General features: G+C 43.5%; 1 protein-coding gene across 1 annotated transcript; it reads left to right on the top strand.

The window, feature by feature from the left end:
* The first annotated feature begins 417 nt into the window (after positions 1 to 417).
* LOC133131017 (cytochrome P450 4V2) lies at positions 418 to 17,258 on the top strand. The gene is made up of 11 exons (XM_061246092.1): positions 418 to 822; positions 2,283 to 2,395; positions 5,385 to 5,470; positions 5,930 to 6,120; positions 6,412 to 6,481; positions 8,247 to 8,373; positions 9,432 to 9,602; positions 12,620 to 12,722; positions 13,076 to 13,210; positions 13,381 to 13,560; positions 14,736 to 17,258. The coding sequence occupies exons 1-11, from the start codon at positions 630 to 632 to the stop codon at positions 14,897 to 14,899; spliced, it is 1,533 nt and encodes a 510-aa protein (XP_061102076.1). The 5' UTR covers positions 418 to 629; the 3' UTR covers positions 14,900 to 17,258.
* The last annotated feature ends 5,634 nt before the right edge of the window (positions 17,259 to 22,892 follow it).

The following is a 22,892-nucleotide window of genomic DNA, read 5'->3' as shown; positions in this document are numbered from 1 at the left end:
TCACACTAATCAAAAAAGGGCACTCAGATCTCTTTCGAAGCGTTTAAAGTGTATCTGAATCAGGCCCAGCATACAATGAGGGCTCACCTGATTCAGAAGAGTGAATTGATGTCATAGGCTAGAAATGCTCAAAAGCCTAGAAGATGCCTGGCAGGCAAAATATTCTGCGTTAAAACAACTTGTGCTGATGAGCACATTTGGTCACAATTGGACATGCTGAAAATATTACTGTGTGCAATTTAAAATGAAACTGGCCAGATTAAGTCTGATTTGGACTTTTGGACTGATTTGGATGTTAGAACGATAACGATAAATGTTTTGGAAAAACAGTCAGGTCCAGATGATCTACCTCCAAAGCGAAAACAAACATAGTGTCAGCTTATTTAGTGTCATTGGCACCGCGCTTTGCTGGTGCAAGGTCAGCGTACGGTAAAACAATTAAGCTATACAATTATTGTTTAATTATTAAACCGCACGAAGACAACAACCCGGAAAACAGGGGAAATCCTGGCGACGTAATTTTATTGGCTGGAAATCGTTCCAGTTTACTCAATAGGACAGACACAGTTCGTTACTTCACGCCAGCAAGAGGAGACCGATCTCGGAGATTCATTCGCCGACAGACGACCATGGCACAGGAGGTCGGCGAATTACTGGGAGCGTCAATACTTTTCGTCTTATTCTTAACTTTATTGGCAGTTTTCACTCACCAGTTGCTCTGCAGCTACGTGCGCAAATGGAGACAGATGAAGCCTATTCCAGGTCTCAGCCCGTCCTACCCTTTACTGGGTAATGCGCTTGCCTTCCCGTCCAATGGAAAAGGTAAGAAATGCATGCATTTATTTTTCTTGTGTCAAATAAAGTCATCTTGGATGTGTGGTTTATAATGTTTCACATGCACAATACATATGTTTAAAATTATAGCTAACAAGTGGCCAATATTAAACGACTATTGACTTGTTTTGATGCATAGTATTCTACAGCACACATGTATTTTATTTATATGAAGTTGCGTAAATAAAGAAAAAAATAAGGAGGAGCAAAAAGTAAATGCAAATACTGAAATATATGTGTATTACATGTATATGTGTCACGTCCGTACCCATCTATTTGTTTTTCCCTTTTATATGTTCTCTCCTTTCACTCCGACCATTGTTTTAGCTGTTTCTCGTTATCTGTTGCCCAGCACTCCTACCAGTTAATCGTTTAGTTCATTTGTTAGTCTATGTAAACCTGCCTGTTTTGTCTCTCTCTGCTCCCGAGTCATGCCCTTGTGTTCCCTACCCCGGTTCTAGCCTCTGTTTTATGTCTGTTTATATTCTGTTCTTTTCAGTTCTGTTTCAATTTTTGGATTTCTGGATTTCTGTTTTGACCCCTGCCTGGCTCCTTGGACTCTGTCTTTGGATTGCGATCTCTGTACCTCTGCCCTGTTTGGACTGACCACCCGGTTTTTTAACTTGGCCTGTTTGGATTACGCTCTGTCTGCCCCTTATCTGCCGGCTTCATAAAACCTGCCGTTTACTCATAACCCCTGAGTCTGCGCTTGGTTCCTCTGTCCCCCAAACCTGACAATATTTCAGTATTTGCGGTTTCTTTTTTGCTCCTCTTTATTTATTTAGTTATGTATTGTCGTTTCCTAGACACGACATTTTTCTTTTTTGCTCCTCTTTATTTATTTAGTTATGTATTAATGCGTCAGCCTTGTTGTCAATTTTTTTTACAGCCCCTAGCGATACAACATCCTTAACTATCTCATTAACACAATAATGTAGTTCTGCAGTCTGAATGGCCACTGCACTCAGATCTGTCGCTTAGCAACGGCAATACGTGTCACATTCCAGCAGGCAGGTTTTTGTTTTATTGTACAATGTACTTGGACCTTAATTGATAGCAAACTATCTGGGTAGACCTATAGTGGGTACAACTGTGCACAATAGTACAAAATAATCACATCACAGTATTAGATGTAAAACATGTCTGATTAGGCCAGGGGTGTCCAATCTTATCCAGAAAGGGCCAGTGTGTGTGCAGGTTGTTGTTTTAGCACAGGACTAAGACGGCTGATTCTACTCATCAATGTCTTGATTAAAGACCACGATTAGTTCATTAGTATAATCAGGTGTGTTACTGCTGAGTTAAAACAAAAACCTGCACCCACGCCGGCCCTTTTAAGATAAGATTGGACACCTCTGGATTAGGCCCTATGTGTTTTCTGTCAAATATGGGGTACTTATTTACTTCTGTCTTCAGAATGTTGATTAATGTTGTGTTGATTTCTGTAGATTTCTTCTGTCGATTGATTGAGTACACAGATCAATTCCGGAATAGGCCACTGATGAAGGTCTGGATCGGACCTGTGCCTTTTATTATTTTATTTCACGTGGAAACCATTGAGGTAACCATGGTCACACTTGGATCAAGCTCCTTGTCATTAGAGTCTTATTTGATTATGATAGAGGTGTACAATGGTTATTTACAGATAAAAAATCACTACAAGGATGCTCTTTTGTCCGCTTGTGTATGGTTGTGCTCTGCTCTGCTCTGCTCTGCTCTGCTTTATGTCAGTTTATGTTTTGTTTTTTGGATTTCTGTTCTGACTCCTGCTTGGCTCTTTGGACTCTCTCTCTGGATTGCGATTTCTGTACCTCTGCCCTGTTGGGACTGACCTCTTGGTTTTTGAACTATGCCTGTTCTTCGGATTATGCTCTGTCTGCCCCTTTATTAGCCTGCATCATTAAACCTGCCGTTTTCTTGTTACCCCTGAGTCTGCACTTGGTTCCTCTGTCCCGCAAACCTGACAGAACAAACTAGCCAGTCATGGAACATACTCCGCCTGCTTGGACAGTCAGTACTACCTCTCCATTCACTTGGCCTGTATGTGAAGTCTTGAACAGATCAGAATCAGGCCCGGTATCCATTCCTGTTCAAGACCCAGCTCCTAAAACTGCTCCAGATCCAGTTTCCAGTTCTGCCCCAGATCCAGATCTGACCCAGCTCCCAGAAGCACACCAGGTCCAGCTTCCTGTTCCATCCCAAGTCCATTCTCCTGTTTCACTCCAGACTCAACTCCCAGAACCATGCCAGGTTCAGCTTCCGGTTCCGCCCCAGATTCAGCCTCCTGCTCTGTGTTCAGGCCCAGTTCGCAGCACCTCCTTGGACTCTGTTCCCTGGGATCTCCCAGATCCTGTCTCCAGTGCTTCTTCAGACCCAGTCTAAAGTTTGGTCCCGATTTATTCCCAGGCCCCATCCTCAGCGTCATCCCAGGTTCAGTCCCAAGCTCTATCCCTGACCCCGTCCCGGGTTCTGTTCAGGACTCTGGGTCCGTTTCCGGCCCCCTACACTCCAGGCTCCGGCCCCTTCTCAGGCTCCAGCCCCTTCTTAGGCTCCAGTCCCGGCTCTTGCGGCATCTTGGACTCCAGATCCCTCCTGGTCCAGAATGAGGGACTCCCGTTCTTGCCTGAGACCACCCGCCCGCCTGAAGCATCGGGCTCACCTGAAGGACCATGCTGTCCTGAAGCCTCGGGCTCACCTGAAGGACCATGCTGTCCTGAAGCATCGGGCTCACCTGAAGGACCATGCTGTCCTGAAGCCTCGGGCTCACCTGAAGGACCATGCTGTCCTAAAGCCTCGGGCTCTCCTGAAGGACCATGCTGTCCTGAAGCCTCGGGCTTGCCCCGCATCTGTCTGAAGCCTGAAATCTGAAACCCCAGTGACTGTACTTTCTCTGTTTCTCACAACTCCTGTTGTCCCTGAATGTCCCTATATCTATCTCTGTGTGAGATGGGTGTGTGGGGGGTTGGACCCAAAATGCATGACTCAGAAACAGAGGTGTAATAAAGTCCCGTCAGGGCTTTATTCAGAGAATGTCCAGTGAACATAGTCAAAAAACAGGCAATGTTCAAACACGTAAAATCCAGCCAAAACCAAAGTACAGTACCGAGGGAGAAGGCAGTCTCATAATCGGTACACCATGCAAAAAAGTCCAGTAGCCAGGAAAGCTGTCAGCGGGCTGTCAGAGCAGCATGAGAATGGAAATCAGGTGTGGAGGATTGACAAGATAATGAGATGATTAGTAATCATTAGTAATAAACCTATCCTGCCCTAGCGTTAGTAAATTAGTAAATGACATGCACAAGAAACGTAAGGTAACATGAACACCCTTCTATTTATTTTTCCCTTTTCAATGTTCTCTGCTTTCACTCTGGTCCTTGTTTTACTTCTCTTCCATCCCGCCCCCCACCCATATGCATTTCCTTCCTGACAATGTTTCTCATTGTCTTTCATCATCTGTTCCTCAGAACCCACACCTGTTAATCGTTTAGTTGTTGGGGTATGTAGGCCTGCCTGGTTTGTTCTTTCGGGGCTAGTTTGTCAGTTCTGTTTTCCCTGTGTACGGTTGTGCTCTGCTATGCTCTGTTCTGTTCTAGCCTGTTTTATGTCAGTTTATGTTCTGTTCTGGTTTTTGGATTTATGGACTTCTGTTTTCACTCTTGCCTGGCTCTTTGGACTCTCTCTCTGGATTTCTGTACCTCTGCCCTGTTTGGACTGGCCGCCCGGATCTGCCGGCTTCATTAAAGCTGACGTTTCCTCATAACCCCTGAGTCTGCGCTTGGTTCCTCTGTCCCGCAAACCTGACAGTAAATCATTCTAATATTAAGTGTGGAGGCTGTGGCTTGTCAATACTAGACAGTGGCCCCAGTAACCCCATTTTCAGAATTCTCAAGACCTTGAAAACAACTTCTTTGCTCTCACACAACATGTTTACCAGTGCCAAGTTCAACTATCTGACTCAGTGCTACTTTTAATGCTTGAATGCTAAAACCCACCTTTTTTTACTATGAGATGTGATATTATTTTCTGGAATAACAGTAGTGCCTCATCCAGTCCCCCAGCCCCTGATAAATAACAGATTTATTGTTTTCTGTTACTTGGAAAACTTCACATGCCTGATGCTCAATGGAACAGACAACAGTAGCAAAAGATCACATAGCAGGAACGATGTTAAATTACATAGTGAGTTCAAAGTTTAGAATAAATTCAAATAGGTGATTACAAAAGTAGTGTTGATGTATACTGTACAAAATGGTGTATACAAAAGACATGCATGTTAAGTTAGGTATACTCCTGCCATTGCCCTTGACCAAGGCACGGGCCTCATAACTGGATTCTCTGGGTCCTCCGGGTCCACTGTGGTTGCCCACTGCCCCTAAGTGGCTACGATAGGTCAAATGCAGAGGGCAAATTACACCACGGGGCCAATAACCTTCTATAGTATAACCTTTTTAGTGGCCTTTCAAGAGGAACATCACCATGGATTTGGTGGTGTGTTTTCTGCCTGACTGTTGTGGGTGCTTGACTGTTGCCATTCATGTGCTCTTCTCCAGGTGGTGCTCAATAATACCAAGCACATGGATAAAGCCCACGCATACGAGTTCCTACACCCATGGCTGGGCACCGGCCTACTGACCAGGTGAGCCCTTTAAAACAGTTGCATCCATTTGGGGCAGCAGGGCTTGTCTTGCAGGTAATTGATTGATTGGAATGTTGTTGACCTATTTAAGGTCAGCTGTGCTGATTAAGTGGGTTGATCCTTTTTGATACTAGGTTTGGGTGGTGTGGTAGCCGAGCATTTAGCAACCTTTTTGAGTATTTTAGATTACAACTATGTACGTATTAGCGCCTGCATTTCTAGCTTGTTTGCAAATAAATTCTTATATTTTCGATATTTTTAAAGCCTTTGGTTGTCGGAATGTGTCTGATGTCAGCCAGCTTCGCGACACATCCCCAAGCTCAGCAAAGGGTAGAAAATATTTGAATTGAAAGCAATTACATATTAAACTCAGGTCTGGAGGACTTCAGTGCACTATTCTAACTGTCCCACCAATGGGGAATGGCTGAGTGTATCGTTAACCCCTCCTCTCTCTTGTAGCACTGGAGACAAGTGGCGCAGGCGGAGGAAGATGCTCACCCCCACCTTTCATTTCTCCATCCTGACGGAGTTCCTGGAGGTGATGAATGAGCAGGCAGAGGTGCTGATCAGGAAGCTGGAGAAGGAGGCGGGCCAAGGGGCCTTCAACTGCTTCAACCACATCACCCTCTGTGCCCTGGACATCATCTGTGGTCCTGACCTCTCATCCATTAACACAATAATAATTCATTCATTTATTTATTCAGCTCTTTCTATAAATTAGTTATTTATGTTATAACACAGTTATTCACAACAGCATTATTTCTATTTGCATCGTGCATAGTGCTAATTAACACTAAATGTAAAGCATGTAAGTCTGGGTTTCCCAATATTTGTTGATGCAATGTTGGTTGATACAGTTCTGTGTGTTGTGCTGTCATGAAAAACGAAGATGTTCCCCATTGTTCAGATTTGATATGAAACATCATATTTATATGTTCCAGAGACTGCAATGGGCAAGAAAATTTATGCGCAGAGCAACTATGACTCTGAGTATGTTCGTTGTGTGTACAGGTAGGTGCTGCATGATAATATACAATAATGCTTATGAAATAACATATTACTTTGAATGACTGCCGATACATTGACTTCAAAATACTAATATTATTTTGTGCTGTTTTTCTTCAGTCGTCCCATTTACTTGGGGGCATTGATTGTTTGAATTATTATAGTAATCATGTCTTAGCAATGTTTATGGGGGTTAACAAAAGACGGGAGTTTTTGTGACACATTTTGAGTGTGTGGACTGCCTGACGTCTGGCAGCACAGGCAACCTTCACCTTTGAGTGAGAGCTGCAGATATAATCAGGCTATACTGAGCTGGCAGGCATTGGTTGTTTGAGTAAAGGGGATACAAAGTCTGTTCTGAGGTTATGTGGGATAAAGGGTGCTGCTCTGCACGACTACATTATGACCAGGGACCTCTGAAGAACAGAGTGTACAGACTGCATCACCAGTGGACTGCATTAATAGGGGCAGGCCAGAACGTTCTTTTTTCACTTTAACAGATTTCTCATGCATTCTCATATATTCTGTATCATAAGAGTGTGCATAATGTACACTCACCGAGCACTTTATTAGGTATTATTACACCTACTTTTTAATGCAATTATCTAATCAGCCAATCGTGTGGCAGCTGTGCAATGTATACAATCATGTAGATACGGGTCAGGCGCTTCAGTTAATGTTCACAATAACCATCAAAATGGGGAAAAGTTTTATCTAAGTGACTTTGACCATGGAATAGTTGTTGGTGGCTTGGTTTGACTATCTCAGAAACTGCAGATCCCTGGGATTTTCATGCACACTTGTCTCTAGGGTTTGCAAAGAATGGTGCAAAAAAGAAATAAAGAAAGAAAAGTGAGCAACATTTCTGCAGATAGGAACGCCTTGTTAATGAGAGATGTCAAAGGGCCATGGCCAGACTGGTCAAAGCTGACAGGAAAGTGACAGAAGAAGAGTATCTCTGAACAATGCATCATAACTCTTAAGTGGATGAGACATGATGTAATCACTGCAGAAGGGAGTTTTGCTTACCAAGCACTGAATAGAGAATTCAACGGAGCGGTGTGCTACCTTCCTTCAATTTGTTTGCAAAATAATGATGATTGGTGAAATGAATAACATGTTGCATGAGGGGTCAAATATATTTAATGCATACGGCATTTTATTTAGTTTAACAGTCAATAAAATTAGACTGAAGCACAGCCACCACCCCACTGCTACCTGTGCTATATTTCTCAATTACAGTGAATTAGGGCCATAATGAATCAAATAATTCAGCTCATTCACTCGATGTTTGATAAATGCCTGGGTCCTGGGTTCGAATCCCGGTCGACCGGGGCCTCTCTGTGTGGAATTTGCATGTTCTCCCCGTGTTCGCATGGGTTTCCTCCGGGTACGCCGGTTTCCTCCCACAGTCCAAAGACATGCAGGTTAGGCTGATTGGAGAGTGTAAATTGCCCATGGGTATGTGAATGTTTGAGTGAATGGTGTGTGTGCCCTGCGATGGACTGGCGACCTGTCCAGGGTGTATTCCTGCCTTTCGCCCAATGTATGCTGGGATAGGCTCCAGCCCCCCTGCGACCCTGTTCAGGATAAGTGGGTTCAGATAATTGATGGATGGATAGTTGATTATGACCCTGGCTATAAGAAATGCATATAATCTGTGAGGGCTTTCATGGACATGCTTGTTTGAGCAGGAGTCACTATGTCCACAGGAAGTGTCACTGTGTCCACTACAGGAAGCATAAGGCCCCTGTCTGCCACTGTCTCACAGGATGAGTGACATCATCACCCGCAGGCAAAGGATGCCATGGTTTTGGTCAGACTTTATCTACAATATCCTGGGGGAGGGGAGGGAACACAGCAGGAGCCTGAAGGTGCTCCACTCTTTCACAGAGAAGGTGAGTGGATGGGGGTGGTGGTGGGGAGGGGGTGTCCAGTCCTTCAGCTGGGTCTGATCACTGCAGAACAGATTGACACTGCATGCATGATTCCTTTTTTCTCCTTCTTCTCTTTTATTTATGTGGAATTTGTGCTGTACTATTGAGACCTTTTGTACTGGAGTACTGCAGCTGAAGCGTGTGCACTCAGATGAATTTCCCTGCTCTGACTCTTACTCCCTAAAGACCACATAGAGAGAGAAGAGAGGCGTACTGTTTACTCTCAGAAGAAAAGGGGTTTTTGACTTGTCTCTGTGGGGCAACCCATTTTAGTTCTTTATGGAATACTGCTTGGTAGGTGTGAAAAGTGTGAAAGTTTTCAGATTTAACCATTTTGCCCAACAAGGAACCCTTGAATTGGACAGGTTTCCTCTATGGACACACAGAGTAACCTTTTCAGTTGCTTTTCTTCTGAGAGTGTACTACGTCTCAAAAAAGGTACCTAGCAAGTGCATGATTTAATGATGCAGGTGTGCCCCATTGATGGAGGCCCTCAGTTATAGTTCAGTTATAAATCTGTAATCTACCACCAGCTGCTTTTGGTTCATTTTTGTGCTGCTCATGCCCATGGCTACCAAGGTCTGCAACAATGTTTTTCTGTTATGCTGTGGTAATTCTACATTTCTGGCATGCCTGTAGTGCATGAATATTAATTGAAGCCATTTGAATTGTACTATGTCAGAATGTATCTGTACTAGGGTGTGGGGAAATGGGAAATACATACTGTACTTAATTACTGTGGTTAATCACGGTTTAAAATGCAGTCACATAGTATTTGTGACAAGGTCAAGGGTTAGAGTAATGAGATTCTCTCCTTTAATTATATGTAAAGTACTTGGTGCTGTATCAAAGATACTGTATACATAAAGTTAATTGTGTTATTTATTACTGTTAGGAATGACAATTGTCAAAACTTCATCATCCATAATTACTCCACTTGGAAATAGAAGATGCTGTTTAAGGACTGCAATTGTTATCACAAATACTGTATCAGAAATTAGATGTTTACTTCCCTGCAGGTGATCAGTGAGAGAGCAGAGCACATCGCCAACACAGAGTCGGACACGAAGGGTCAGGGCACGAAGAAGCGGAGGGCCTTCCTGGACATGCTCTTGAATGCCACGGACGAGAACGGCGACAAGCTGACCTACAAAGACATCCAGGAGGAGGTGGACACCTTCATGTTCAGGGTAAGGTGCGTGGGGAAGTGATGTGGTTCCGGCCTGCTGGTGGCAACTGGCCGACAGCCCTGCAGGTGGTGTGCAATTCGCTGTGGCATCAGGCCGAGAGGCGGGGGTCATCTGCAGGGTATTCCTGCTTTATTGTGCAACGTTGAGTAATTTGGTGAAAGTATGTCAGTCCTGGAAGAGATGTTGGTTGGCCAGTAGAGGGCGATCTTACCCCAATGGCCCAGTGCAGTGATGGGGACACTGTTCTGTTGTAAACCAAGGTTCTGACTCAATGTGCTCATTAAAGAACCCATGACACATTGTGAAGAGTAGGTGGTTCCCCGGTGTCCTGGCCTTCACAACCTGCCACCCAGTCATTACCCTCAATCTAATCGGGAAAAAGATCATTCTTTCCCTTCCACCTCAGTTGATGTGTGGTGAGCACAAAATGGCTGCTGTGCATCATCCAGCTGGTTTCTACACGTTGGTGGTGTCTGAGGTGAGTTGCAGTGGTGAAGTGCTTTGAGTTTCAAGCACTTCAAGGCACTTTAAAAATGCATCCACCAGTGCAACGACTTTGAGCTGAGCTGGTAGTATAAACAGGGATGCTTGGCCCCACATGCGCATGTACAGCGCTTTGGATAAAGGCGCTATATAAATGCCTGCCATTTACCATTTACCATTTACAGGCCTCGGTGGACACACCGAGCCTTCTCCCTCCAGAACTGAAGGAGGATATGGCAGCGATGGACCGGCATGTACCATTTTATTGGCCATTCCAAAAAAGCAGTGTAAAATGGGTTTGTGTGCGGGCCACAGAACTTATTGGAAGAGGAAAAGTGTTTACAGAAAATGTTTATGTATGGGAAGACTGTTTTTGGCTTTGCATCGTCTATGCCCTGCATGCCACTGAGGTGCAGTATCAATGTGAAATTTATATTAAAAAGGCATGTATTTTTGTTCGTATGTTTTAAAATATAAAATAAGAAACAGGGGATTTGCTCCACCTTGGGCACTCTACGGTGCCCAAATGAAAAAAAAAAAAAAACATGTTAAAGGAGAATTCTGGTCAGAAATAAAAATTTGATATGTCTGATATGTATAAAGTACTCACATGCAGTATTCAGTAGAGTGAATGGAGAAGTGCAGAAGAGTGCTTTTCTTCCTCTCTGATCACATAAAGACAGCAAGAACCCTACAGCACACTCTGTGAAAGTGTGTTACTGCACTGTGACGAAGGCTGCACCGAGATGCTTGTCATAAAACATCTTATATTTTTATTTAGGAATAGAATTCTAATATAAACACCCAAACTAAAGGAATGTGTACCCATAAGGTACACATTCGGCCTGTAGCGTTGTGGCTAAGGTAAATGACTGGGACGTGCAAGGTCGGTGGTTCTAATCCCTGTAGCCACAATAAGATCCGCACAGCCGTTGGGCCCTTGAGCAAGGCCCTTAACCCTGCATTGCTCCAGGGGAGGATTGTCTCCTGCTTAGTCTAATCAACTGTACGTCGCTCTGGATAAGAGTGTCTGCCAAAATGCCAATAATGTAACGTAATATGTGATATGAATGTTGTTAACTGAACTTCTTAATTCTGATCTTGTTTTTCACGTATGTTCCATTCAATACAATCTCATTTGTATAGCGCTTTTCACAGAAATCGCTCACCTAGACGCTTTACAGAGTAACAGAAGGGAAGGAAATGCCAGGCCCACATAGCACATGAGGTAAAAAACTCCCTAGTGGGGCGAAAACCCTCAAACAGTGGTGAGAATCAAGAGGAACCTGGCTGTAGGGGGATGCCAATCCTCTACTGGCTTACAGGTTGAGTTGCCACCAGATTTTTACAGATGATTACACATATTGAACTGCCAGGAAAGTAGAAAGTCCACATGAAGCGATGTAAAATATGTAGTTCAGAGGGGCAGGGGCATGCATCTGTAGCTCTAGGTGATGTGTTAATGTTGAAAACTGTTTTTGAAAGATTTTTGGGAATGTTTCCCAAAACATGTTGCAACTCAAGTAGTATGTGGATTTGTTATTATTTCCATGACATCCAGGGACTGGTCGTGAGAGTTGTCATTATATTGAATGCACCGTATTAAGTTCCTTTCAGGCTTCATACTGACAGAGTCAAAACCATTACCTAAAAACATACCTCCTTAAAACTATATCCCTTACCCTACCACAAAAGTGAAATTGATCTTACTTTCTACTGCTTTTATTTTTTGTTGCTTAAAAATTATATTCAAACTGCCTCAGTAAATTGTGTAGCCTGTTTAATTTCAGTTATGTTAAAGAAAGTGCAATTTGTTAGCACAAACATCTTGATATAATTTTGACTTGGTACTGTGAACATGCCTCTCAAGTTAATTGAAGGGAAGGCTAGGTTCAAGTAGCTCTTTAGTGTTACTCTTGAAAACTCTCCTCATGTGAAATGTTTTTGGAAACGCATGTGAAATTGAAAATTTGTGCGTGAAGTATGTTGTGCATTTTCAAGACGTGTCGCTATCGGGAAACTCACCCCTGTATAGTGCCGTGTCTGGACACCACTGTGCTGGAGTCTTCCGGCTGTTGGCTTGGATTTACAGATGGAATGTTGCCACAGAAGCTATAATGTCTGTTTCTATGGTTACAGAATTTAGACGGTGGATGACTGAACAGCAATTTCAATTCAGACAGACAAAGCAGGGCCCTCAGAGCAGCCTCACAGGGCCCTGTTTCCACACTTTTCACAAGCGGTCATGGAAGAACAATTATGCCCTGCTTTTGTTTGGTGCAACCAAATTAATTAATGTGATTTCACGCTCTTTGGTTAATTTAAACCCATACACATGACCTAATGCTCATCATGTTTAGTATATTTTGTGACTATTTGAGAATGTGGGTTTAATGTATACAAAGAAATATACTCAAATGTAGAGTATATAAAATGCTTATGAATTTGGAAGCGTATAAAAGCAATTGTACAATTATTTTGAGAGTTTTTTGAGAGAGGGAACGGGGTGTTTTTTTGCCGTCTGCCTGTGATAGGGCCATGACACAACAGCAGCGTCCATGAACTGGGCCCTCCACCTGATTGGCTCTCACCAGGAAGTCCAGAGGAAGGTCCAGCAGGAGCTCCAGGATGTGTTTGGTAAATCTTCCCTCACTTTAAATGAATCTTGATAGTTTGATAATAATCTTGATTAATAAGTCTTAGCAGGTTTGGTTTCCTGTGTTAGCAGCTTTGCTTTGCTGTTTTCTATTAGTTAGGTTTGCTTTGCTGTCTTGTGTTGATGGGTTTGCTTTGCTGTTTTCTGTTCGTTAGGTTTGCTTTGCTGTCTTGTGTTGATGGGTTTGCTTTGCTGTCTTGTGTTGATGGGTTTGCTTTGCTGTCTTGTGTTGGTGGCTTTGCTTTGTTGCTTTGTGTTAGCAGATTTGTGTTTCAATGTGAGAGTAGCTCCTGCCTGGGTTTTTGGACCCTCATCCTCTCCATGTTCCCCGCAGGCCAGTCGGACCAGCCCATTAGCACAGAGGACCTGAAGAGGCTGCGCTACCTGGAGTGTGTGATCAAAGAGGCTCTGCGGCTCTTCCCCTCTGTCCCCTTCTTCGGCCGCACCATCTGTGAGGACTGCCACGTCAGTAAGGCTGCTCTCTTACTATTATTATTATGATTATTATTATGAAGCAGACTCCTTTACCTGAATTGAGTGAAGGTCCTGCTGTTCTTACAAATTTTTCCCTATCATGACACTTAATGATGTTGTTGACACCTTATGCTGCTGACTCACGCTCCACCACCTCTGTGGAAGATGGCTTCATGGTCCCCAAAGGTGCCAACGCCGTCGTGATGCCCTATGCCCTGCACCGGGACCCCCGGTACTTCCCCGACCCTGAGGAGTTCCGGCCGGAGCGCTTCCTGCCGGAGAATTCGGAGGGGAGGCCCGCGTATGCGTATATCCCCTTCTCTGCGGGACTGAGGAACTGCATAGGTGCGTCCGGGGTCCCCTCTGCCCCTCTGTACAGCTGACCTGCTCTGAGCTCGCCTCTGTCTTTACCGCAAGGCTTTTTCCTTTTTTATTTTGACTGGAGAAGATTAGAAAACAGTGTGCGCATATTTAGCATGATCTGCGTCACATGGCTCAGTACTGTGCATCTGCAAGGCCTAACCTTGAATCTGGAGTGCTGAGGTTTGAACAAAAATGATGGCCTAAACCAGGCATGCTCAAATCCAACCCACATAGTAGTGCTGGTTTCCTTTTCGATCTGATTGATTAATGCTGCTGATTGGCTAGGGATTTCGCTCCTGGATTTAACCGGTGTCCCAGGTTTAAAGCAGGCATGCTTAGTGGAAGAGAATTAAATCCAACTGTGCTGCTCGCTTCCAGACCACAAATTATGTCCCTGGTCTAAGCCCTGGGGGTAAAGGTGCGTACTGTAGCCCAGAATCTAATTCCGACCTGTGCCAGTATTGAGTGTGACCAATGCCTAACTGGCCAGCGTATCAACCAGGGCAGGATCAGTATTTTCACCAAGAGTTGTGCAGCTCAGCATTTACTGAGCATGGCTGCGTTAAAACGCTTGTAATGCGTTGTCCATGTGTTCTCCTGGCTGCATGGAAGATGCTGCCACTATGGCATGGGCCTACTCTCCAAACTAGTACTATTTGTGAGAAAAGGAAACAAATGGCGGGATTAAAAATATATAGAGAATAGCAATAGCTCGCTCAGCCTTTATTTCGGACAGGTGAGACTGCATTTGTCATGAAACAGAGCCGATGTACCTGCACTCTGTCCCACTGCTTCTGTCCTGCTTCAGCAATCGATCATTCATTCATGAAGCCTCAAACAGAACACAACAAAAACAAACAGTAACGTCCCTCCTCTCAGAATACACAAGAGAGAGAGTGAGAGAGAGAGATATTCATATATATGTATGCAGCTGATGTGTCTGTGTATGTGCATTCATATGGTAGGTGTGTGTGTGTGTGTGTGTTTCTCTTATTATTTTGAAATTATTTTTGCTTCATTTTATGTGTATAACATGTATATTCGCGGGTTTATCTGTGTCTATGTTTGCATGTGTTTGTATATCTGTCTCTGTGCCTGGTGTAGGTCTGTGTACTTTGTATTTGGATGTTTATGCGTGTCTGTGTATTCTGCTTCAGGTCAGCGCTTTGCGATAATGGAGGAGAAGGTTGTATTAGCTTCAATTCTGCGCAACTTCAACATCGAGGCGACACAGAAGAGGGAGGACCTGCACCCCCTCGGGGAACTCATCCTCCGGCCTCAAGAGGGCATCTGGATCAAACTGGAAAAGAGAGCGTGCTGACAGCCACCACACACACACATACAAACACACACTCAAACACTGCTCCACCCACACGTACAAACACACACGTACAAACACACTCAAACACACACACACTCAAACACACCTCCACCCACACGTACAAACACACTCAAACACACCTCCACCCACACATACAAACACACATGCACACATACTCAAATGGACCTCCACCCACACGTACAAACGCACACATACAAACACAATGAAACTCAAACACACTTGCACCCACACATACATACACACTCAAACACCTCCACATGTACAAACACACACATGCACACACACTCAAACACACACACTCAAACACACCTCCACCCACATGTACATACACACGTACAAGCACACACAGACACACCTGCATTACATCACATTACATTTATTTTGCAGACACTTCTCACTTTTAAGTGACATATAATTAGTGCATAGCAGGTTGGATATGGTACAATTCACATTGTTCATCAAGTCTCTTGTCCAGAGTGACTGACAGTCAGGCACGTGCACAGAGAGACCAACATATGCCCCCTGCCTTGCCACTGTAAAGATGGCCTTTTAACTACAGCCATTTTTATTTTGTAAAGCAGAGGTGACTTTTGTGATCACAGTCCACCCCCCCAATCCCCCAATCCCCCAATCTCCCCCTTGGGTTCCCCTTTATACGCCCTTCTGTGCACAGGCCTGCTGACAATAGGGAAAACACCCATGTTATACACATTATCCCCCTTTCTCCTCTCAGACACACCACACACACATACACACACTTCCCTATCCTTGCAGTCAGACTGCTGGGCTATTTCCCATAAGCCCAGTCATTATTTTCTTAATTTCCTTCCTTTCTCCTGCTGGCTCAATGCTGGGAGTGTAACAACGAAGTTTCCCCTCAAACCCCGTCATATATCACTGTTTGTCCCACTCTGTCACTCTACTTTAAAAATCTATTTGTACCATGCAGTTTAACTGAGCCATGGCTGGGTTCTTGGCTGGAAAGACATGAAAAATGTTTTCTGGGGTCAGAACAGACAGAGATAGAAAGATTACAACCCCTCCAGTCCCCCAAATTCACCTGTAGATCAACCCTTAGTTCATAAAATAGTTATTTTACCAATTGGTTTATCTTAGTGATAATACATTTTTCTCCAGGTATGCTTGATATGTGGTTAGATTGATGGTTGTGGTCCCCTTAAGGGTTTGACTTTGGAGTATTTAATGGTTCTAACCTGTGTAATTGTACAAGCCTTTGATCTATTACACATCTATTACTGTTTGGGTGGGTAGTAACAATGTCATTGACACCAAATATAGTATTTGTGGCATGTAGTCTAGGTGTCATAAACCCTTATGTCCTGTGATACTGGACATGTGATAGGTTATCCATAGATTAAGTGGTTCAGAAACTTGGTATGCTGGTTTTCATTCCAACCACAATGGCAATCACAGATGCATGCCATGCATACCATAGAATAAAATTCCCATGCCCATATTCTGCATACAGTATTGTGCTGCATTGCAAACTACTACATAAAATCAGGTAATATTTTAACCATGTCAGGCATAATGGGGGTTATGTGAGTTAAATAATCCCTCTAAGCATGAAAAGCACCCAACTAAGAAAAATGAACATCTCGTTAAAGTTCTGGGATTGCTATTGTGGTTGGAGGAACAACCAGCATACACAGAGGGGGGAGCAGGAGTTTGTGAACCAGTGCCATAGATCACAGGCAGATGACAAATAGAGATAGTCTACATGGCTTGTTTGTGTAATTATACTTTTCCCATTTTCTTTTATTCTTTCCTATTGTAAGCTCCCTCTGGCACTTTTCAGTGATTGATGGGGGCAAGGAAATGTAGCTGAGAGGAAATGGCTGAATGGCCCAAAGTCTCGGCTGAAGTTAGTCAGCCCTGCACAAAGCAAGCAGCCCAAAGGCTGACTACCTCTCACCTCTGTTACTACAAATCAGACTGTCCAGGACAGTAACATTTTCAGCATTAAATCAACTGTCATGGAGTACATATGGGAGCTATAGCTGAATTAACGCTGGACATTGTACTGTGCAGACACTTGATAACATGACAATAAAATGCCAATGCCATGCGTTCTGTAAATCTGTACTTGCTAATGCATTTGTTGTAACAGGTCTCTATTGAAAATGAGATATGGTTAAATAGACTTAAACATGATTGAGCGCTGTAACTGAATTCACTGTACTTTGTCTGAATTACTGCTCTGTGTCAAATTGACTGACAGTTTAATGTTGGCAAACAGGGTTTTGCCAAAGGATTGTTCTGGCAACTTTATCAATCACCAAAACTATATTACAGAAATAAAGATGCGGTGAACTAACCTGTCAAAGTTCTGTTTTCATGCACAGTGCAGTGTGTTTGGTAACACTGCCGCTCACACTGTCTTTGACTTTGTGCAGTAGTGTTTGTTTGCTGTAATGATGTGACTCAGGCAGGGTGCTGTGAAAGGACCACAGAGGCCCTGCCCTAATGACAGTGGTCACACGGTCGCATGTTCTGACTGACAGTCCCTTTTGTAATGTTCTCTGATACAGGTGTGGAATGTTCCTGGCCTGATAGCTTGCTTGCATGCCCTTGTAGTGAGAAATGTTCTTGTAGTATATCACAGGCACAGCAACATACACACCCACACACACCCACAGATACAGCAACAAACACTACTCTTTCAAACTGTGTGAAAAGATTGATTTGTGATAGTCATACCCATGTCTGAATTGTACATTTGAGTAATTTTGTGTATTGGGCTTATGAAGGCTGTTTGTCTGGTGTAATGCTGTATTTGGTCATTCTAGACCAGCTGGTTCCAGCATGTTGGTTACCAGCATAGTCGTCTTCACTGATGTGAAGGGAACACCGAGGGAGCTGGAAGGCTGCACAGTCAATGCTCTTCCTTGACATTAAACCCTCTTGGGCTGCATTAGGTGTACTGCAAAAACACTACAAAGGGATCCAGAGATTCAGAAAGCTGAAGTACCTCTTTTCAACCACTAGGAGGCAGCCTTGTATCTTGCTTCCTCCATCTCTGGCTAACAAAGGACTGACATTCAGGATCAAATACTGTACTACTACTACTACTACTACTACTACTACTACTACTACTACTACTACTACTGCCGCTGCTGCTGCTACTACTACTACTACTACTGCTGCTGCTACTACTACTGCTGCTGCTGCTACTACTACTACTACTGCTGCTACTACTACTGCTACTGCTACTACTGCTACTACTACTACTACTACTACTACTGTATAGATATGACAAAGTGGGCTGATAACCGGAGGGATGTGTGTACTGCGGTTTTCACTCTTTCTAGGTAAGGAGAACGGTAGGTTCTTGCGCACACGAACATAGTTGGAGCCACACGGCTGTCCCAGGGGGGCCAGGTGGGTGATGAGGAGACGAGTGATGAGGAGTTCCTTGTCGCCGAAAAACAGCCAGGAGGGTGTCAAAATACCCTCTTCCATCTTCCCTGAGATGCAAATCATTGCTGACTTTCATAAATCCACATTTTCCACAGGTTTTAAAGACAAGAATCAAAACTTTCTAAATCTAGAGTCTAGACACAAAAGTACTACAACTTTTGTAATAACATTTGTAGGGGGAGAGCTTTGCAGGTTATTTTATCTAGCTAGTGATCAAACACGGTGATCTGTGCCTAAGCAGCACTCCATGCTTTTGTGCAAAGACCAGTCTGTGAAATTAGAAAAAATAAATAAATGTGGTCATAGCCAGGCTCTTTGTGCCTGGCTGGTTGCTTTGTACAACTGAATCACAGCAACAAGGAGATACTCCCACGGCCGAACAGTGGCAACTGTCCTGAGTGGGCACGGAATTGAAATCCTCTCCCCTGTTTTCTGTAATAGCCTCCACCGCGACCTGTGCTGGATCTGCTGTGTTTTTTAACAAGGAAGAAGCATTTTGCACCGGTTAAACTGCATGCTGATTATGGAGCATGCAGAACACTCAGCCTTATGGCATAACCAGCTTGGGAATGTGAGGGATTTGTTCACCCCTCTCTCTCTCTCTCTCTCTCTCTCTCTCTCTCTCTCTCTTTCTCTCTCACACACTCTTTTCTCCCTGTAGGGACCAGTTTTTCAGATGCAGGATAATAGGAACAAAAAAAATACAAGCATCCCAAAACAATAATATGGGAGCGGCTTGTGAAGAAGGAGAATCTGAACCCCTCCAGGGCCAGAGCCGAGGACTGAAAATGATGAGAAATGGGACCTCGGTCGGAGAGAGGCCGCAGTGCACATGCAGAAAAAAATTTAAGCCATTGTTTTTGCAACCTGGCCCTAGCCACAGCCACAACCCCGTAGCTGATCTCAGAGATGGGTTCGGAAAGGTGAGCATGTCTAAGATATTGTTTTTAGCGCTGGCCACATGGGCAGCTCACTCAGTGTGGCTCTGCTCTTGCTCCAAGCAAGACTGCTCACAGGTCTCTGTGTCTCGGTCACTGAAGTACAAACAATCCCCTCCAAGTATCTCCCTTATACTGCATGCCTTTTCTTGCTAATAGCTAACCCCCTAACACCACCCCCCCACCCCAAAGCATTGCAGTCTGTCTCACCTCAAGATCATATTGACTTGTAGTGCCTGAGTCGACATTCCCATGTGGAAGTTGAAAGTGAATTCAAAAATAATTGATTATACATATAAATATCAAAGGGGTGCAAATCTCTGTCTCCCTCTCTCCCTTTCTCTCCCTTTCTCTCTCTCTCTCTCTCTCTCTCTCTCTCTCTCTCTCTCTCTCTCTCTCTCTCTCTCTGTCTCTCTCTCTCTCTCTCACTGTCCCCTCCCTCTCAAGGTTGCAGAAATTTTCCTGACTGCGGCAGATAAGACACATTTGTCAGCTAAATGGATCCAATAAAACACTGAGATTGGTTTTCCAGGATGCCCGGTTGTACTTCCACCACCAACGGTCACCTGAAGGGCGCTCTACTGGGGTATGAATCACCGGGCCTTGCTTCTGAAAGATTAGCATATGGCTTCAATCTGTGGTGCCACCTGTATTTCTGTCGCTGAAGAGCTCAGTGCTGCCAATGAAATGAATCTTAATTGGGAAGTGCGCTCTTACTTTATTTTGTTGTGTTCATTTGTATCTCGAATGGTTTCATGCAGCAATTTGATATAATTATATTATAATTATATTATATTTGCTATAATTATACCAACAGTAGACAAGGGGGGAAGGCTGCATCTTCTTCTCTTAATTATTAACTTAGCCAGATCATTTGTTGATTGACATTTCTGGTCAATTTCTTGCGAGTGACAGTTTGCCTGGCAATAATTGAATCGTTTAAGTTAAGCCAGAGTATTATTTAATTGAGCTTGGATAATTGGTGGCACCAAAAACTAAAAGTTAACAAACACACTGACCCTCCAGAAAGGAGGTGGTCCTTGGTCCGCACATGATGTACATAATATACTGTGGGAGCATACACACACTATAATTACCGTAATAACAAATTCCCTCAAACTAAAGCTGACAGTCTGCTCTTAAACGTCATATTCTTCGTTTCATTCCAGATCTACTGTGCTGGAGTAAAGAGCTTGTGGTCACTGTCCAAATAGTTATGGACTGCACTGTATATAATTTTGATCTGGAAAAGATACAGTGCCTTTGATGTATGCTCCCATTTATAAGTATAAGGCAATGCTGGCACATTTATCTCAATTGAACACACATGAATTTTCCAAACCATTTCACACACATCATGCTCGATGTGTGAAATGGCGCTTATCATTTATACAATTTCATCAGACCCGCAGAACTAAAACATGACTGCAGAGCATGCGTTTTGTTCAATATTTTGCTGAATCTGATTGTATAAGATTGATAATTATATGAGTTGGCTCATATAATTCTTAACCTTCAAAATAAGATTTATTTACAATATACGAGCGTAACAATATACTGTTGAAGGTACATATGGAAGGCCAGCAGAAGAAGCTAATTTAGAAGTTATTCGTATTCTGAGCTGTCATTTGCTTTTTTTAAACAGTGAGTGACAAATGTGTTTTGACCAAGCACTCACAGTTTAATAGAAAACATTCCCATGATGCATAAAATAGATTTCACACGCTGAAAGATTTCTTAAGCCATTCTGCTTTCAAAATAACAAGCCCACAGTACAGAGAAGTGCTTCCCAACAGCAATCAGTCCAGGCAGAGAGAGAGAGCGCAATTTTGTTACCATTTGAAGAAATACTGTTGCAATCAGGACACTACTGAGACATTAATTTATTGTTGTACTGTATGAGAGAGAGATAGAGAGAGCGAGAGTGAGAGAGAGAAAAGGAAATCCAAGCTTCCCAAAAAAGGCAGAGGATCACACAGTTTGCGCCATGCGGCGTATGTGTACTGACATAATGTGCCTCTCTCTGCTGCTAAATCAAGACCCCCGTGGCAAAATCGGCTGAAGAAAGTTTGGGCAAAGTGACTTCAGAGGTTGCAATGTTTCATGTTCTGCCGAAACTGAGCCCTGTGGGCAGCAGTATGACTCAGTCTCTGTGGAAACTGGGCCTGAGAACAGCCTGCTTCATACTGTACATCTGTGCGTTTACTCACAGGAGACGCTCAAGTGGAACCCTATCAATCTGAACACAGTCAAAGGCGCCAGCATCCCTTCCAAAATTATATTCGCCATTTTGTGTGTGTGTGTGTGTTTGTGTGTGCACATGCATGTGTGTGTTTTTATGTGTGTGTGCAGGAGTGCCTGGCTTGCATATGCGCTTATTTTTTATTAATTGACTTGAAGCTGGGCTACACGTGTTCAGTCATTAAGAAATGTACATAAAAATAAAACCTTCCAGAACAAAGTGATGCTCTAATAGAACATTTCTCTCTCAGCGAGGACTGCAGAATCTCAGGAGACTGACAGAAGAGGGGCCGTTTGTAGAAGTATCAACAGAGAGCTGCAGGTCTGCATCGTCTGCAGAGTGGTCTGCTGTCAAACCACCAGGGCTAGGAAGAGACCAAGGTTATGTCATAGGGCAAGTGATGCAAAACTGGGGTCAGTGAAGGAATGCCAGCAGTTCCTCATCAAAATGTAAATAAATGTTTTCCCCTTTAAATATTATGTTTCAGTTTCCTATTACATACATTAATTCTTTTAAAAAATTGTATCTGTAAGGGATCGGGGACGGAGGACCAGATGTGACCGAAAAAGGAATTTTCACATTACCCACACATGTGATAGCCACTAATATAATCTAGGGTTCTCCCCAGTGTAGTGGGAACCACTAGAAGAGAATAGGGAAAACCGAAAACGGGACAAAAAACCTCTACCTAGCTCGGTGTCTGAAACACAATGTAACACTCAAGCACAGTGTGGAGGGACAATGCGTCTTAAATAGAGGAGAGCCCGCCTATCAATAACAGATAATTGGTTTGGTAATTAGACTGCACCTGGATACCAATTAACAAAGGCAGCAATCTGCACGCGTGAGCCAGGAAAAAGGTACTGCCTGGAAAATGAGGTAATCCATGAAAATGCATATGCAGGACTAAATAGCTACGAATCTATTCGATCTACTGCATATCATTACTGTACATCCATGATGTAATGGATAATGAATTCTGCTCCAGTGGGTTAAATAGCCGCTGCCTTCCTACCTGCAGTGGTGTTTTGAGTTAAAGATCAAGCCATGGCCGTTTTATTGAGGTTTGGGCTCCTGAGCCAAAGGCTGGTAAATGTAATTATATTTAAGGTGGGGCCTTGGGGTGAAATGGTTTGAGCACCTCTGGTCTGGTAGATGCACCACATTGCACTGCCTGACATTGACATTAGACGTGTTGTGATAAGGACATTTGACAGCAGCCCGCTAACAAAGAGCTGACAGCTGGAACCACTCGGAGGCACAAAGCTTCACAAAATGTCCAAATAATAACAGAAAATGTGTAGAGGTGGTGATTTTTGAACAATTATTTATTTCATTTTAAAAATGAAAG

The sequence above is a fragment of the Conger conger genome, chromosome 6, assembly GCF_963514075.1.
Source record: "Conger conger chromosome 6, fConCon1.1, whole genome shotgun sequence".
In the NCBI taxonomy this organism is placed as follows: Eukaryota; Metazoa; Chordata; class Actinopteri; order Anguilliformes; family Congridae; genus Conger; species Conger conger.
The sequence above is the reverse complement of the archived record's forward strand: the minus strand, read 5'-3'. Positions and strand labels throughout refer to the sequence as shown.

What these genes read in the sequence shown, in the direction of transcription:
- LOC133131017 (XM_061246092.1), top strand. Translation starts at nt 630, where the DNA reads ATGGCACAGGAGGTCGGCGAATTACTGGGAGCGTCAATACTTTTCGTC. An exon ending in TCCACTCTTTCACAGAGAAG is followed by an intron (nt 8,374 to 9,431) that starts GTGAGTGGATGG and finishes ACTTCCCTGCAG; the next exon opens with GTGATCAGTGAGAGAGCAGA. An exon ending in TGGACACCTTCATGTTCAGG is followed by an intron (nt 9,603 to 12,619) that starts GTAAGGTGCGTG and finishes TGCCTGTGATAG; the next exon opens with GGCCATGACACAACAGCAGC.